The sequence below is a fragment of the Oryx dammah genome, unplaced genomic scaffold (assembly GCF_014754425.2).
Source record: "Oryx dammah isolate SB20612 unplaced genomic scaffold, SCBI_Odam_1.1 HiC_scaffold_22, whole genome shotgun sequence".
In the NCBI taxonomy this organism is placed as follows: Eukaryota; Metazoa; Chordata; class Mammalia; order Artiodactyla; family Bovidae; genus Oryx; species Oryx dammah.
The window spans coordinates 27,044,001-27,062,715 of record NW_024070206.1 but is presented as its reverse complement, the minus strand read 5'-3'; the positions used below and the strand labels follow the sequence as shown (position 1 = coordinate 27,062,715).

Here is an 18,715-nt window from a genome sequence, read left to right as displayed (position 1 = left end):
ACAATACCTAAAGGATAAGCACAAAAATAAGGCTCCCTAATGGAAAAAGAGGCACTGGATATTACCCAAGGCTAGAGACAAAAGGGATGGAAAATCCCATGGACAGGGGAGCCTGGCGGGCTGCCGTCTATGGGGTCGCACAGAGTCGGACATGACTGAAGAGACTTAGCAGCAGCAGCAGCAGAGACAAAAGGCATCCTGGTGCTGTTTCATCAGTGGTAAAGGTTGGTATTAATAATTTAGAAATCAGCAGGTGAAACAGAGACCACCTGGCAAGTGGCAGTCTTACTAAGGATGCGAATGTTTCAAATTTTCACTTCCACACTAGTGGAAAATAGGGACTTGCATGCTGGTCCAGTGGTTAAGATTCTACCTTGCAATGCAGGGGGCCTGGCTTTGATCCCTGGTCAGGGAACTAGATTCCACATGCTACCAACTAAAGATCCTGTGTGCGGAAACAAAGACCCGGTACAGACAAATAAATAAATAAAAATAAATATTTTTAAAAATAAAGAGGTGGAATATAAAAAGGATGGATCAATGTGATTAAGGGATTTTGAACATATGGAAACTCTCTCTCTTTTTTTTAAGCCATCCCCCACACATGTGGGATCTTAGTTCCAAGAGGATCAAACCTGCACTCCTGCATTCAAAGTCTTAACCACTGGACCACCAAGGAAGTCCCTAGAAATCTCTTCTGTGTAGCTGGTGCTTGGCCACTACTCATGCGAATTGAGGTGTAACTGCTTGAGAAGTAATCACTTGTGATCTCTTCATGGCACACCCCCAGCAGCCCCTGGAAGCCCTGCAGGTGATTCTGATGTGCTTGCAGCCAGGTAGGAACCTCAATTATTGACTGGTTTTCAAACTGTGGCCCACGGGGGCAAATTATTGAAGACTGCTGATTTACACTGACTTGGTAAGTGTCTGGAAAATCCCATGGACGGAGGAGCCTGGTGGGCTGCAGTCCATGGGGTCTCGACTGAGCGACTTCACTTTCACTTTCCACTTTAATGCACTGGAGAAGGAAATGGCAACCCACCCCAGTGTTCTTGCCTGGAGAATCTCAGGGATGGCGGAGCCTGGTAGGCTGCCATCTATGGGGTTGCACAGAGTCGGACACGACTGAAGCAACTTAGCAGCAGCAGCAGTAAGTGTCTGAACAAACGACCTAAGACGCTCTAAGCAGCTATACCCGGTCAGTGCCAACGGAGACCCAGAGAAGACCTTGCAGCCTCATAGCCTTTTAGAACATCTCCCTGCAGTAGGTGTGCGAGACCTCACAGAGCAGTGCTGATTACCTGCCTGTCCAGATTCCTCATCATTAGCATCATTCAAATTGTCTCATAACTAACAAGTTGTATTGTAAGAATAGTTTCAGGATTCTCATTTCTTACTTATCCCAGGAATACTGCTATATTGTGGTTTATGACTTTAATTCAAAACTGTGAACATTATATATCCATATGTGAAATGTAAATGTTACAACTTCCACTAAATATAGGAGCTTCTATGTTTAGACAGATTTGTTCCAACTGTGTATCAAGCTAATACAAGACATTTTGTTTGCATTTCGGATTATTTGAGTTAGGTAGTTGTACACAATACAAAGGTTTACGTTTGCAAAATGCTCTATGAATATGAAATAATAAAATGCTCAAATTACAGCCCTTAGAGACCATGCAGTCTAACCCTCATTTTGCAGCTAGTAAACTGCAACCCAGATGGAAATGTAAATCCTCTAAGACTGCATGCTTTCTTTTTATACAATTTGTGTCAAACTAGGCTTTTCTTCATCCAGGTTAGCTCAGTATTTAGTTTCTGCAAAGTTCAGAAACCATGTTGATCTAACCCAGACATAGAGCACCTTGCTCAGAACCGCACCTATCTGTGTGCAGAATTTCATTAAGTGCTGTCAAAGGGCTGGACACATTGGATTAGAAGAGTCCCCAGAAAAATCTGAGCGGGCCATGAGGTAGGGACTTAGGTTAGTTGATCAAAGAAGTCTCCCCCGCCCACCACACCTGACAAGGAGGGGTTCAGAAAAAGCAATGCCTTCCCCGTGCAGAGGGGTGGGGGACTTAGCCATGCACAGGCTTGGAAGAGTCTGTCCAGCCCACGCTTGGGGCCAAAGCAAGTACAAAGAAACAGCAAACTGTTGGGGAATCCACATGCAAGAGGGTGGGCAATCGTCCTCTGTGAGCTCTGAAGAGAAAACAGGATACTTTAGTGACTCTGGGTGGACAGAAAAGATTCAGCGAATGGATGATATTGAAAGGTGTGCCCCCACGGAGGTCCGAGAGAACAACTTACCTTTTTTTTTTTTCTGAGAAAACAGATGGCCGAGGGCTAGATGAATCTTGAACAAGGTCAATAAACAGGGGGTGAAATTGGGTCATCGCATTTTTTTTGCACCTGCAGTCGGAGAGCATGGAAGACCAACTGCATGCATGCACTAGCATGGGGACCCAGACCGAATGTTAATAAACTAGGAAGGCGGACACGTCCCTTAGCTTAGCCTTAACGTTGTCACGAAGATCGCATGACACTCGTGCAAAACTCTAGCAAACTGCAAGCCTCTGAGCCGCCTGCACAGGGTGGGGGTGGGGGTGTCCTAGAAAATGGAGTGAAGGTCTGTCCATTGCTAACCTTTAGTCGCGCCACAAAGTGGGCTGCCACGCTGAGTTCAGAGGCGGGGTTCCCCAGGACCACCTCGAAGCGGTACTGGAGCCCCAGCTTGTCGCGCACCTCCTGCAGCCGCTCCTTGGCCAGCATCGCCAGCTGCACGGAGGGCACCCTGAGGATAAGCATGTGTCCGCGCCCGCTGCGGTTCTTCCCCGGGCAGCTGAGGAGGTCATCCATGATGTTGAGGGTCTCTGGTGTGCTGTGGTCACGCAGGGACGCCACGGCGGTCAGAGCCATCAGAGCCTCCGAGTACTGCTGGATGAGGAGGTAGCAGCGAACCACCATGCTGTGCAACCTGGGGTACCTTCAACAGAACACAGGGGCGCTAGCATGGGGGCCGTGGGGCCCTGGGATCACGAGGGCTGTGCGGCAGGAACGGAGACCCAGCAGGGCGGGCAGGGGATAGTGGTGGGTGGTGGGCTTGAGCTCAAGAATGACCTGGATTTGAGTCTGTTCTTATAAGGTGGATGAACCTAGAGCCTATTATACAGACTGAAGTCAGAAAGAGAAAAACAAATATCGGATATTGACACATATATATGGAACCAGAAAGATGGTACTGATGAACCTGTTCGCAGGGCAGCAGTGGAGATGCAGACAGAGAGAACAGACTATGGACGCGGGTCGGGGGGAGGAAAGAGAAGGCGGGACGAAGGGAGAGAGTGGCATGGAAGCGTATACACTACCGTTTGTAAAATAGCCAGAGGAAATTTGCTGCATGACTCAGGGAACTCAAACTAAGGTTCGGTAACAACCCAGAGGGGTGGGATGGGATGGCAGGTAGGAGGGAGATTCAAGAGGGAGGGGACATATGTATACCTATGGCTGATTCATGGTGATGTACAGCAGAAACCAAAGCAATATTGTAAAGCAACTATCTTTCAATTAAAAATAAATAAATTTGTTAAAAAAGAATGAACTTGGAGACCTCCTGTAGAGCACAGGGAACTCTGCTCACTGTTATGTGGCAGCCTGGATGGGAGGGGCGTTTGGGGGAGAATGGCTACATGCATATGTATGGATCAGTCCCATCCTTGTTCACCTGAAACTATCACAACATCGTTAATCGGCTATACCCCAACACAAAATTAAAAAGTTTAAAAAGAAGAATGACCTTGGAGCCCACATCACTAGAAGGAAAAGCTGAGCTCACAACACCTGCTGGCACAGGTACCTCGAGTTCAAGAGGCTTAGGACAGTCTAGGGATCCGAGCTTCTCCCAGAGTGGTCTCTGAACCAGCAGCATCCCCACTGGGGAGCTTGTTAGATGTGCCAAACCCTCCTACCCGAAGTGCACGGAATCAGAAACAGCCTGGACAAGGTCCCTGGGTGATCTGTACCACACTGTATCTTGAGAAGCACTGGTTCGCTCAGACTATCCAGAGTCGTAAACGATCATCCCTAGATTCTAAGCTCTTGCTGCTGTCCTGGGGTTTGAATGCTTGGTAGCTTATTTCTCTGATACTTAAAATTACAGTTGAGGAAATGGATACATTAATGTAATGTCTGTGAAGTATAAGGAGTAAAAAGAGTAATTATTATGGCTAATTTGAGGTCAGCTCCCTTGTAGCAATAACAATTGTTGTTGTTCAGTCGCTAAGTCCTGTCCGAGTCTTTCCAACTGCAGCACATCAGGCTTTCCTGTCCTTCACCATCTCCTAGAATTTGCTCAAACTCATGTCAGGGCAATAACAGTATCTTCTCATAAAAATGGAGGAAGCTTGGAGCCGGCTGGAGAAATGGCATCCCCTAGTGGTGTGGTCTCCCATCCACCTGGCCGAAAGGAGCCTCGGGAAATAAATAGCAGGGGTGTCCTTGACTCACCCCAACATTCCCCGCTCAGCACCTTCCACTGGACCAACTCAGCTGGGTGTTTTTTGTTTTTTTTTTTTAACAATTACAGAGCAGGCAGAAAATAAACCTCTCATTTATGTGCTATTCCTCATAAGACCAAGCCAGAAGACAGAAGGAATACACACGGGTAAAGAGGACCCGCTTGCAGACCTGAAGAGGTACTGGTCAAGAAAGCAAGCCTGGGGGAAGCAAGGCCTGGACCGGAGCTTGGCTGGGCCTCCCGTGGAGCCTGCAGAAGGATGGTGGGTCTATGAACTTTCTTCCTGGATGCTGGCTCATAGCACAGGCAGTCTCCTCGCAGCTGGGTAGACCAGAGGGGAATTTCACCTTTGCTCCACTTTATAATTCTATTTAAAGTGAAACAGTCATCACCAGACTTGCACAGGAAAGCCCAGGGTCAAAGTACCAGTTCAGGTCAGCAAATTACTATGGTTTTGAAGTACTTAGAGCTGGAAAAGACCATGGATTGATTCCTGGGTTCTGATTCACTTTCTCATGGAAGGATGCTGATTTAAGGACTGGGAGAAATTCAGCTACTTGCCTAAGATCATCCAGCCAGTCAGAGACAAGAGTGTGGACTTTATTCAGTTCTTTGACAATGTCTTCTCAAGTGGTAAAGATTTAGTAGACTGGGGAAAAGTAAAGAACTCCTTTAGTTCCATCGGTCCTCCTGAACCAATCCATTCAAGTTCAATAAATCATAGCTATTATGAGCCTGGGGGACCTGGGCTGGAGGAAGTGAGCACAGATGATCCAAGTTTAAGGCTTACTGTTTTGTGTTTTTGTTTTTTTTTTTACTGTGGCATGTAAGAAAACCAAAGTTAGATCAAAGGGTAACTTTGATATGAAAAGTGAAAGTGTTACTTGCTCAGTTGCGTCTGATTCTTTGCAACTCCATGGACTGTAGCCCACCAGGCTCCTCTGTCCATGGAATTCTCCAAGCAGGAATACTGGAATGGGTTGCCAATCCCTTTTCCGGGGGATTTTCCCAACCCAGGGAATGAACTCAGGTCTTCCACATTGCAGGCAGATTCTTTACCATCTGACATGCAGGCTTTTAAATTTTACACTGAAAGAGCTATGAATTTAGAAGTGAATAGTTTTCCCAATTTTGTTTTTGTTTGTATTCAATTGTAATCATAGTTTTTGTAAGGATTACAAAAGTTGTATAGGAGCTGATGGGACTGTCCATTAAAAATACGAGTTATAAAACTGCAAGATGTTACTGAAAGAAAAGATAGGTTCCAAGCTGGTAGATAGAACAGGAAGCTGGGGAACACTTAGAGGGGAGACTCATGAGGTGGTTTTAGAAATCTCAGATCACAGGTGCCATGAGGGGATTAACATCTCAGTGTCTGTTAAGTCTTCTCAAACCCAACAGCTGCGAAAGTACAAAATCCCACTGCAAGCCTGTTCCTTTTCCTGACACCGCCCGATAACTTGCTGGGTAGGATGTTTCTCCCTGATCATCTTTCTTTCTTTTTCTTAGCAACCTTATAGGGCAGCTTTTAAATAGATGGTTTGTGATCGATGAGAGACAGTGTTAAGAACTAGAGCTACTAAAAATGTATCTCATCACATAGTGCCTGACTGCCCCATCACTGGATTATCAGACAGAATATTGTAGTGGAGGACAGGGAGGAACCTCTACTAGGTTAAATTCTTTTCTTTTTTCTGGCCATGCTCAGCTTGAGGGATCTCAGTTCCCCGACCACAGATTCAATCATGGTCCTAACCACTGGACTGCTATGGAATTCCCTGTTAGTTTAAATTCTTATGCCTCTTTTTTTGAGTCTATAGTTCAAGATCAGAGAGGGGGAAAAAAAAGTGAACAAACAAAACAGAAAATCCCTTTGCTCTTCCAGCGTTTCACCTGAAATTGAGGAAGAAAAAGGAGACAGAATCATAAGCCTTTACCCCAAAGTCAGGGACTGGAGGAGGGCCACTTGGAACTGAGCTCAAACAATCTGATTATTCTTTAGTGTTCTCCAGTTTACACTTCCGGAGAAGGCAATGGCACCCCACTCCAGTACTCCTGCCTGGAAAATCCCATGGATGGAGGAGCCTGGTGGGCTGCAGTCCATGGGGTCGCTGAGGGTCGGACACAAATGAGCGACTTCACTTTCACTTTTCACTTTCATGCATTGGAGAAGGAAATGGCAACCCACTCCAGTGTTCTTGCCTGGAGAATCCCAGGGATGGGGGAGCCTGGTGGGCTGCTGTCTATGGGGTCACACAGAGTCAGACACGACTGAAGTGACTTAGCAGCAGCAGCAGCAGTTTACACTTCAAGTCTCTCGTAGTAAAGTTTCATTTCTTTACTGAGGGTGCTTGCCTGTGGTAGACAGAGGAGACAAGTGTGGGGTGCACGGTGGGGAGGGGGAAGCCAGACCCCAGAGGAATGGCTTCTAATAAGCCAATCCCTCTCTGCCCACATCATCTCTGGGTGCAGCTGTGAACCTGCCTGGGAGATGATTCAGAGCACGGAAGGTGGTCCTCCTTCCCACTCGGGGTCACCGGATTCCTTTGCTGGTCCTGGATGATGATAGAAAACCCAGCTGAGTGAAAGGTCATCTCAGGACAAGCTATTTTTATCCTGCTCTTGAGTGTTATTTGCATAGCCTGGGCTCCACCAAAACTCCCTGTGACTCTGACAAAAAAGACGTCTGGCGTGTTCAGACAAACAAGAGCAGCTAAAGACAAGGTTGAAGGTCCTTATTTACCTTTCCAAGAGCGTGTTCACCATTTTTTCAAATGTCTCATCACATCTCAGAAGGGGGCTCGTGATTCCCCACTGCAGAGATTTACTGTACTCATTCAGGCCAAAGTACAGCTTCTCCTCACAGCTCACGTCCTCCTGGTTCAAAACACAGAGCAAAAGCCAGTGAGGGCAGGGCACAAGGTGTCTGATTTTCAGGGTTGGGGAGGAGGGACCTGTAACACGTTAGTGCCTGAAAATTAGAAAAAATTTGTCCCACTTGTGAATAAGCAAGTGGGACTATATCAGACTAAAAAGCTTCTGCACAGCAAAGGAAACAAAGTGAAAAGGCAACCTACTGGATAGGAGAAAATACTTGCAAACCATTTACCTGATGAGGGGTAATATCCAGTATCCATAAAGAGCTCGTATAACTCAACAGCAATCCCCCAATCCAATTAAAAAGTGAGAAGATCTGAACAAAATGCTTTCATTTTTTTTCCTTCTCTTTCTTTTTTCTTAGCAAAATGATAGGGGCAGCTTGTTACACAGATGGCTTAGAATCACCTGGAGCTAGCAGGGTTTGAAGAACTAGAGCTACTAGGCTCCCCCAGTATCACAAATCATAAGTGACATGATTTACTGAATTCTTGTATCTTCGGGGAAAATGTTCCTCTGCTTAAAAAAAAAAAATCTCCACTCCCAGAGTCCTGCCCTGTCAGTGACCCTGAGCTTAGCACTCCCTGTCTTTGCACGGCCATCTCTGCTTTCCCTCCAGCCCAACCCTCTGCTCTGTGGACGCTGTTCCCTGGAAGGTCACCAAGGACTCCTGAGGCCAAACCCTCAGTCCTTGGCCTCACTGCCCTCTCAGCCATTCTCTTCATTATTTTCTTCCATGATTTTATCTACACCAGCTGCTTTGGTCAGTGATCAGCGTTCCTGAAAAAATATTCCAAATCCTCAGCATAAAGTCCCAGCTCCTACCCCAGCTCTGTGTCTGCCACAGCACACTTGCCTGGCCTCCGCTCAGTTCACATCTGCCTTGTCTGCTTTCTGCACGCAGCTCTACTGCTCTACTATCGTCTCTTTTCCCACTAAAGGCACCACCTTAAAAATATCTCTGCCTTTTCCCTCTTCCTCAAAAGACAAATCCTAGAAAAGTTACCATTTCTTCCATCCTCTTTATTGCCAGCACCTCTATTCTGATTGAGGTATTCGTTCATTCAAACCTGAATTATCAGAGAAGCCAGATGACTCACCCCCACCTTTCTAATCACCTTGACTTGACTTCTTATAGTTAATAAATTGCCTTAAAATGCAGCCTCTTAGTATCCACTAAAGCTGAACTCTGCACTCAGCAATTTCACTCCCAGATACATACCCAACAAAAGTGTATACAGATGTCTACTAAAAGGCATGAGCTAGAATGCTCAAAGCAGCCACTGAAATCAGCGAACAGGATGAATAAATCAACTGTGGTGAGTCACCCAGCGTAACCTATATACAACCAAAAGAACGACTGTTTCACGGCTGATGTAAAATATAAAAGAATCTCACAATGTTGAGCAAAAGAAGTTATATCTAACAGAGTGCCTACTGCATGTCTGCATCACTTTAGTTCAGTTCAGTTCAGTTCAGTTCAGTCGCTCAGTCGTGTCCAACTCTTTGCAACCCCATGAATGGCAGCACGCCAGGCCTCCCTGTCCATCACCTCAGTCGTGTCCGATTCTTTGCGACCCCATGGACTGCAGCCCGTTAGGCTTCTCTGTCCATGGGATTCTCCAGGTAGAATACTGGAGTGGGTTGCCATTTCCTCTTCCAGGGGATCTTCCCAACCTAGGGATCAATCCTGAATCTCTTCCGTCTCCTGCACTGGCAGGCGGGTTCTTTACCACTAGCGCCACCTGGAAAGCCCATGCCTGTTGCACAGTTCCATTTATATAACATTCAAAATGAGGCAAACCAAGCCAGAAGAGTGCCTCCTTCTGGCGATAGAGTGCCTGGCCTCTGGAGTGAAGCTCACGTTCTAGTTTTTCATCTGGGTGCTGGTTCCACGGGTATGTTCAGTTCACAGAAAATTGAAAGTGAAAATTCACAGAGCTGTATATTAACATTGAATAATGGTGAAACTAAAAAATATAAGAATTATGCATATTCTGGGAGTTCCCTGGCGGTCCAGTGGTTAGGAGTCAGCACTTTCACTGCAATGGCCTGGGTTCAATCCTTGATCGGGAAACTAAGATCCTGCAAACTGCGTGCACAGCCAAAAAAGAAAAAAAGAGTAGGTTCTGCTATTTCTAATAATACTGTGTCCTTGCTAAAAAATTGTTCACCGATGTGTAACAAGTGTAAGCTTTCCCAGCCTGGTCTCAAAGATTCCATATGTATGTTTTCAGGTTTCATTCAATCCCACTAAGTATTCTCTGAACAATGCCTGGTGCTTCCTCCTCTATGGCCCTGCCCTGCTGTCTGCTGTCGGCAGTGTCTGCTCTGTCCTTCCTCTCCTCCAAAGCCCACCCCGTGCGCGCTGTCCTCCTTGTCACCATTCCTGATGCTCTCAAATGGGTGGCACTTTCCCTCCTTCAACCCACAGAGCACTTTGGTTTTTTGCAATTGTCTTCTTCTACTTTGTTTTTCTTTTTTCTTTTTTATGTTTGTCATTTTGTTTTTACAAATAAAAATTGTATTTATTTAAGATGTATATATTGGAGAAGGAAATGGCAACCCACTCCAGTATTCTTGTCTGGAGAATCCCATGGACAGAGGAACCTAATGGGCTACATACAGTCCATGGGGTTGTAAAAGAGTCAGACACGACTGAGTGACTAACACACTCAAGTGACTAACTTGATTTTTTTCTTTTTTAAAACTATTGAAATATAATTGACATGAACATTACATTAGTTTCAGGTATACAACGTAATAATCTGCTATTTGCATATGTTGTGAAATTATTACCACAAGTTTAGTTAACATCCACCCATCACCACATATGGTTGTAATTCTTTTTTTCTTGTGGTGAGAACTTTTAAGATCTACTCTCTGAGCAATTTTCAAATGGGCTGTACAGTGTTACTAACTATTGTTATCTTGCTGTACATTATTCATTTTATAACTGGATTTTGGTACCTTTTGACCACCTTCACCCATTTTGTCTGCCCTCCAGCCCCCACCAATTGGCAACCACCAATCTGTTTTCTCTGTCTCTCTCTCTCTTTATTTTTTAATGTGGACTTTTTAAAAGTCTTTATTGAATTTGTTACAGTATTGCTTCTGTTTTATGTTTTGGTTTTTTGGCCAGGAGGCATTAGCTATCTGACCAGGGATGGAACCCACATGCCCTGCATTGGAAAACAGTCTTAACAACTGAACCACCAGGGAAGTCTCAGAATGAATCATTCAAAAGCACAGAACTAATCCAGGATATTGATGATTATGTCAGATCATGTTACATTTTAGGGGGACAAACTCCACAGGTGGATAGTTTTGTATCTGCAGGATAACCTAAAGTAGAGCCCACCAAATCAAATTCATAGAGAACACTATTCACTAGCTTTTGTTGTTGTTATTATTTAGTCACTAAGTTGTGTCTGACTCTTTGTGACCCCATGGACTGTAGCCCACCAGGCTCCTCTGTCCATGGGATTCTCCAGGCAACAATACTGGAGTGGGTTGCCATTTCCTTCTCCAGGGGATTTTTCCAACCCAGGGATTAAAACCAAGTCTCCTGCATTGGCAGGTGGATTCTTTACCACTGAGTCACCCGGGAAGCCCATTCTTTAGCCTTTAGTGAATACTAATTGTAAGTATATGGAACTTTTAGAAGCTAAAGCATCCGTGAGGCTTTTGACCATATTTTATGATGCTCGTCTGCTCCCAAGGGAACAGAGAACATGAAGGTAGAGGAGAGACTCACTGTGCTGTCCAGCTGCATCCAGTGCACCTCGTTGCTGGTGCTGATTCGGGACTGTTGGGTCTGCAGAGTGTATGGACAGGAGGTGACCTGGAGCACCAGGAGGTTGAAAGCTTCCAGAACCTCTCTGCCATTAATGACCCTGTCAGCCAATCCATGGCCCGGCTCACCGTGTGACAAAGAGCCCGACATGACACTGTAGAGACATTGAAAGTCACATTAACACCTCCTCATTTACGTGACGAGATGCACAATCAGAGAGCAAAATAGAGGTCATGTCTTAGCTCCTATTTTTTTCAGTTCTTATTAACAGACCAGCAGTGGAAACACCCAGCATTTGATGTAGAAGAGCAGAAACAACCCTCTTTCTTACCCCTTTCAGACAGCTTTCAGGGACATTTTTTTCTTTTCCTTTTTCAGTTTGTCCCTGATACACCTTGAAGTCTAAACTCCATTATCCAAGCCAAGGATATCCAAGTCTGTAGCTTGAGGTGGATGATTTTAGTTTGAAAGCCTCACCAGTGTAAGAGAGCTCTCCATCAAAAAATGATGCTTATAACTGAGCAATGACCTGTGCCCCTAGAGAGATTCCCCAAATGACAAGGAATCCTTGCTGTGTTAATACACTTTGCTTCCTCCCTTGAGGCTGCTAGACCACGGAGAGGGCTCTTTCTGCCCTCTCCCCATGACCAACACTTTTATATCTTTGTTCCATTCAATGTGGATGTACCAGGTTTCCATGCAGCCTCAAGAACACATGCGTTTGTGTGTGTGTGTGTGTGTGTGTGTGTATATATATATATATATAGTCAAAGAAGTAATCTCAATGCCCATGAGAATTAAACAGAGAGATTCAGTGTGAAACCCTCAGAGGTTTCAAAGATGAGGTATATAAGGTCAGTGAGCTATTTCTGTTCGTAGGACACAAGCAGTAACTGAACAGGATGTGGGCAAAATTTCTTTTCTTTACCTTTCCTACCCCCTTCTCACCCGTCTGTCCTTCTCTGCAAATTTAACAAGTTATGCAAGATCTTACTTACACCTGCATGGGGCTCTAGACCAGATTATGGAGTACCAAGCACATTCTAACTTCTGAACAAGTGCTTCTGTAATTCTAACATCTCTATCACAGATCAAAAAACAAAATCCAGATGCCTAGCCTCAGTGTGTCCCGAGGAGAGAAGTCTGAGTGCTTGAGGATGCTAAAATTTCCCTCTCCCTCCCTGGTTCGGACAAACCATGATATGTAATGTGTGACAACTATTTTCCCTTAAAAAACACCTTTTTGCTTTTTTTCAATCCATAGCAACAAAGATACCCCCTACCAGATAAGTACTGTGATTTGATCTGACTCCATCACACCACACATACTACCCTATCATTAAAAAGCCCACAAAGAGAATTTTCTCTTGTTTAAACTGGGAAATTGTGTAAGATTCTGGAAATGCTCTCAGATCCTTGAAGTGGCATCCCTACTGCTGTTAAAGGGAAGAGGGAAGAGAGAAAGGTAAGGAGGAGGAGAAATAGCAGGAGAGGAAGGAAAAGAGGGCCCGGAAAGGGAGGGTAGGAGAAGAACCAAGGAGGAAGAAAGACAGCAACAGGAAAGCACATGGATCTTCTGGGAGGCCGCTCACCAGCTCTTCCTTGCTGTTACCCTCTCCCTGGAGCAGCCAAGTCCCAAGATGCTCTTAGGAGGGAATTTTAACAGGAACTTGAAATTTTGAATTTGAAAATTCACCCACAGTATAGTTAACATCAATATTAAAGCAGTAAGAAACACTGGGAGAGTAAGGAAAGGGCGGGAATGAGTTACCCATGAGAAGTTGCGCTTTCAAATTACCGCCTTTTAAATCATTTATTACATAACCATTACTGTTGGAGAAGAAATATTGTATTTGCTCACTCTGAAGCAATCACCTCGTTAGTTCCACATGGGAGTTGTCATGAACTAGCACAAACAGCGTGTACGGGTTCTGTTTCACCCTTCTCATAAAAACTTCAAACTTGGTTTGTATCTCATTGTCTAGACGAACAACATATTTCTCTGCTCTCTGATAGGCTGTCCCATTTTCCTCCAGACCCAAGTCTACAAGGACACCTGCCAAGAAGAAAACAGAGATTATCTTTTTTTACGTACATATCTATGAGATAAACTTAAGTTTAGTGTCAACTGATTTACTGAGTACTAACCATATATGGAGAGATTTACATAGTGGACAGCTTTCCTTTTCCATATTGCCCACCACTATGTGAGGAGGAAATATCAGCTCTCCTTTTCTTTAGAATACCACACTTGACCTCCCATACCACATACAAATGATACCAGGGACCAATCTGATACATTAAGTAGAAGCTTGAATAATGAGACCTCTGTCCGATCAAATTCTATTTCTATGTTAAGTGCTCTGCTATAGGCCTGCGGGGGGAAAAAAATGAAGCTTTGGGCTACAGCTCTTGGCCAAATTAATATAACAGTGCAAGTTTTCCTTACCTCAAATTTAGCAACATAACACATATAAGAAAAAAGGAAAATAAAATGTAATGTCCAAAGATACCACAGGCAGATCATGAGCTTTTTTAAGGTGGAATTTTACTCATTTTATACAGTGCCAATGTTGCACAGTATACAAAGTATGGGAAGACCTCAATGAAAGTGGGATTATGTGCCAAATCAAAAGAATGAACTGAATTACTCAAGAAAACTATCTTTTCAAAATGTTAGAAAGTGTACAACTTTAATACTGTATCATTATCTCTGTCTATAGTAAAATTACTTCTATATACAAACATCTAAAATAGGTCTAGGCGCAAGAAGCTGTTATAATTAAAACACCAAATCCTCCTTTAAAATGAATAGACAAAGTGGTAATTATGTGAGGTGAAGGACGTATTTACTAACCTTACCATGGTGAACGTTTCACAATATATACATGCATTAAAACATCACATTGTATACCTTAAACTTACACAATATGTTCATTATGGCTCAATACAGCTGGGAAAAATACCGCTCCCAAACAAGAGTGCACAGCACTCTGTCGCCCACCCTGAGACACTCAGCCCTCTGAGAGGAGGACCTTGTGACTCAAGCCTATGACCCTCTGGGGAGGAACCGGAAGACTGATCTGGGGTGATATGATCTTCCAAGCATATTCATTTAACATCCAATATCAGCCACATCCATCAGTCCCAACTGTGTGGGAAAAAGTTTTAAATTAAGACAGATAAGTGAAATGAAGAGACTTTTACCAATTATGTTGACTTAGTTTCATTAATCAATTTTTTCATATAAAACCAGCTCAATTAACAACAACATGCACTTAGCATCTAGATGCCATAATATTAACAGCTCTAAATGGTATAAAGGAAAGTAAGAAAAATGTTTTACAATATGAAACATTCACTATACTGGAAAAGGTGAACAGAACGGTAATTTTGCTTTCAAACTTTTTTCATTATTCAAAGATTTTGAAACTTTTTTATAACTTTTTTCTTTAATCAGAGATTGTTTTCAATTTCCACCCAAATGTAGTCAAGTGCTATTTGTGACTATTTCCAAAAGCCATCAATCAGATATTTAATTTGGCAGGTAGCCTGATTTCTTGGAAAATGAACTGCTTATAAAGTGTATTTAACATTCAGTAGAGGTTTCTTCAACATCTATTATGTATCAGGTACTATGTCAGGTACTGTGCTAGGCTTGGGGATACACAGGAGGGCAGGACAAAGATCTTAATCTCATGGATCTTATGATGGAGAAGACGGATATTTTTGACAAGTATCTGATGAGAGACAAAGCCCTTTGAAGGGAGCAGCTGAGCAGAGGCACAGAGAAAGGGCCTACTTAATCTCTGGGGGCTTCTGTTTCCTTTTTGTAAAAATGGAGAGAGTAGAGCCAGTCGAAAATTAGCCTGTATTTCCTAAGTTTATCCTTAGGAAACAAGCAGTGCAAGTTAAAAATCTCTAAATATGAAAACGTGATAAATAATTCACAAAAAGGAAAAACATATCTTGTGGATAATTGAGTTGATCACATTTAAAAACAAATGAAATGAAGACCAATTGTGTATGACTTTTTCACATCAGGTCCATACACGCCCTTAACGGAAAGGTAAAGTTGCACGCATCTCCGAGGTCGTTCTCTTAGACATAACATGGTGTGTTAGTCTATGTAGCCAGCTGGCTCTGCGGTGGTGTGTCTGGGTGGAAGGAGGCACATTAGATGTACTTGATTGTTTTAGCTCTAACTGGACATTTTTAGTAGATCATCCTTACCTTTAAATTTTGTTTTAGACTTGCTTTTAGTTTTAAGTTTTGTTTCTTTCCTGGTTATGAAAGTGATAGATACTCATCTTGGGAAAACTGGAAAGTATAGAGATATATTAAAAAAGAAGAAAAAAACCATCCATGATTCTTTAACTCGAAATAAGAACTGCAAACATTTTTGTGCATTTCTTCCTGTTTTTTTTTTTTAAATGGATATTCTTCTACCTAGCTGATATTTTGCAACTGTATATCCTGACCTTTTTCACCTATAACTGCAAAGTGAGAAAAAAAACCATCCACAACCAGTCTAATGATACAGTATTTATCCTTTCATAGAATCTGGTGGTCTTATACCATGTATATTAAAATGTAAACAGAATATAATTTAATATTCCAGTCTAATTCCTTTCTCCCTTCACAGCTTTTCCTTAGTGAATGTAAAACAAAAATGGGTATGGTCTCTTCCTTCAGAGGGTCTCTTTCAAGAGGTGTTAATGGCACGATTACAAGCATTTTATTTCAACTCAGTAAAAGTTTCTTGTGCAGCTACTATATTTAGAAATAAGTGGAACAATCAATTACTGCAAAAACAAAGGAGAAAGAAACAAAACTATCATTCTTTACTACTAATATATTTTGGTAGCAAACACAAAATCATCCACAGATAAATTAATTAATACAAATTTAGTTAAGTTGATGGATTCAAAATCAATTTATAAAAATTAGTTGGATTTCTATATACCAAAAGCAAACAGGAAATCTGTTTTTAAAAAACCATTTTCAATGATGTCAAAAAAATACTGCTTAGGAATAAATCTTATAAAAGATATGTAAGACCTTTGTGGAGAAAATGAAACTATTAATGACATTAAAGAAAACTTAAATAGAACTATATCATAAAATATAGTTAAAATTATTTTTAAAATGTATATGGCAGAGCAAAAAACCAAGAATAGTCAAGACAGCTCTGAAGTAGAAAAGGTGGGAGAAATCTATCTACCCAGAAACCAAGAATTATCAGCTGTATTATTTTGTATACAAAATCATTATGTATTTGCCCCATGTTTTGGCATGGGGCAAACCCTGAAAACAGACCCCCATGCATGTAAAAACCTGATTTATGATAAAGCTTGTAATGTACATCAGTGGTAAAGAATGGACTCTTTAATAACCAGCACTGAAGAAAAAAGAATATTGGCTCTTACCTTACCTGATATTAAAAGAAAAGAAATTCAGGTGGATTAAATGTGAAAGACAAAACTCTAAAACTTTTATGAGACAATGAAGGAGAATAACTGTGTGACCTCACAGAGGATTTCTTAAACACAAAAGGCCAAAGGATAGATAAACTTTAAGATTCATTTAAGTTTATTCATCAAAGATGTTATAAACAAAAATACGAGCCTTCCAAATCTATAACTAGTATTACTAAAAAGGATTAGTATTCAGAATAGAGAAATTGCTCCTATAAATCCAAGAAGGGCAAAAAAACTGGAGCAGGCATTTCCTAGAAGAAACCCAAATGGCCAATAAACATCTGAAGAGATGTTCAATCGCATTAATAAAAAGAGAAATACAAATAAAAAGCATATAAAATGGAAGCATATCAAATTAATAAAATTTTTAAAAAAACAAGATAATTGTAAGGAAGAAGTAGATGAAAGACAGACATGTGTGTTAGCATTTCTGCAAAGTAAATTCAAGAAGGATAAACCAGAAACTAAAGAGCTTGGTTACGGGAAAGCAGTGTAAAGAAGTGAGAATGAGAATGGGTGTGAGTATGAGGAGGGAAGGGATGCTTTGTACCACCTTTGGCTCTTAGAACCACAGAAAAAAGTTAATCAAGAATAGAATGGGGGATGGGAGAGTGGAGTCAGAAGGGAGAAAAGGCAGGCAACACGGAATCCAAATGGTAACAAATGAAATTGAACATCACCATCCTGCAAAGGTGAGCATGACAAGAGCAAGTGTAAGTTTAAACAAATCAGTGTGGGTTGGGAACTGCACAACTTCTAGAAAAAAAATCAAAGAAGTGAAAAAGTGCATTGTAGATAACAAGATCTAGGTTCCCTTGTCAGAGAAAGAAGTCACAAAGACACAAGAAGGACTAAAAGGAACCTTGCTTCACTGTATGACAGACCCCAGGTCCATCCACATCTCTAAAAATGACCCAATTTTGTGCCTGTTTATGACTGTGTAATATTCCATTGTATATGGGCGGGAGGTCCAAGAGGGAGAGGATATATATATGTGTATATATATAGCTGATTCACTTCTTTGTAGAGCTGAAACTAATACAACATTGTAAAGCAATTATGCTCCAATAAAAATATAAAAAGCATCTTGCAGTGTTCATATGGAATTGGCAAGATCAGTATATAGATACAGAAATAAAGAGGTATCTGAGTCTATATACAGGGCTTCCCAGGTGGCACTAGTGGTAAAGAACCTGCCTGTCAATGCAGAAGACCCAAGAGGTGAGGGTTCAGTCTTGGTGGGGAAGATCCCCTGGAGAAGGAAATGGCACCCCACTCCAGTATTCTTGCCAAGACAGAGGAGCCTGGGGGCCATATATATGCCTAGGTTAATATACATACATGTATTTTCTACCTCTGTGTGCTGAGCAACTACACAGCAGTAACAATAAATACAGTTCTAGTTTCTCTTCATATTACTTGTTATCCTTTCTGTTTTTGCTTATAGCACTCTTAGTGGGTGTGAAGTAGTATTCATTGTGGTTTTGATTTTCATTTCTCCAACAGCCTAACGGTGTTGAGCATCTTTCCATGTGCTCATTGGTTATATGGATATCTTCTTTGGATATGTGCCCATTCAGATCCTTTACCCATATCTTAATTAGGCTATTTGTCTTTTCATTGTTGAGTTATAACAGGTCTTTAAATAGTATAAGTCCCTATCACAAATATGATTTGCAAATAATTTCTCCCATTTTGTGGGTTCTCTTCATTTTCTTGATAGCATCCTTTGAAGCACAAATACTGTTAAATTTTTTAAAACTATGTAAAAATTTATGTAAAATTAAAAAAAAATTTTTTTTTAATTATTTAGGCTGCACCAGGTCTTGGTTGCAGTACTCGGGATTTTCTATCTTGGTTGGTGCATACGGGATCTTTTCTTTTGTTGTAGTTGTTGCACCCTGTGGGATCTTTAGTTGCAACATGAGAACTTAACTGTGGCTTGAAGGATCTAGTTCCCTCACCAGGGATCGAACCCAGGCCCCTGCACTGGGAATGCAGAGTCTTAGCCACTGGACCACCAGAGAGGTCCCCAAATGTTTT

The 18,715-nt window shown here is 42.2% G+C and overlaps 1 protein-coding gene across 2 annotated transcripts in view; it reads right to left on the bottom strand.

The window, feature by feature from the left end:
- Positions 1 to 18,715, bottom strand: part of GREB1L (GREB1 like retinoic acid receptor coactivator) — a 122,138-nt gene that overhangs the window by 25,087 nt on the left and 78,336 nt on the right. For both annotated transcript variants that reach the window (XM_040264709.1, XM_040264710.1), the window contains 4 exons: positions 13,068 to 13,248; positions 11,154 to 11,346; positions 7,263 to 7,396; positions 2,650 to 2,989 (listed from right to left, as the gene is read on the bottom strand). In XM_040264709.1, coding sequence (XP_040120643.1) covers positions 2,650 to 2,989; positions 7,263 to 7,396; positions 11,154 to 11,346; positions 13,068 to 13,248 — 848 coding nt within the window. The remainder of the gene's footprint in view (positions 1 to 2,649; positions 2,990 to 7,262; positions 7,397 to 11,153; positions 11,347 to 13,067; positions 13,249 to 18,715) is intronic.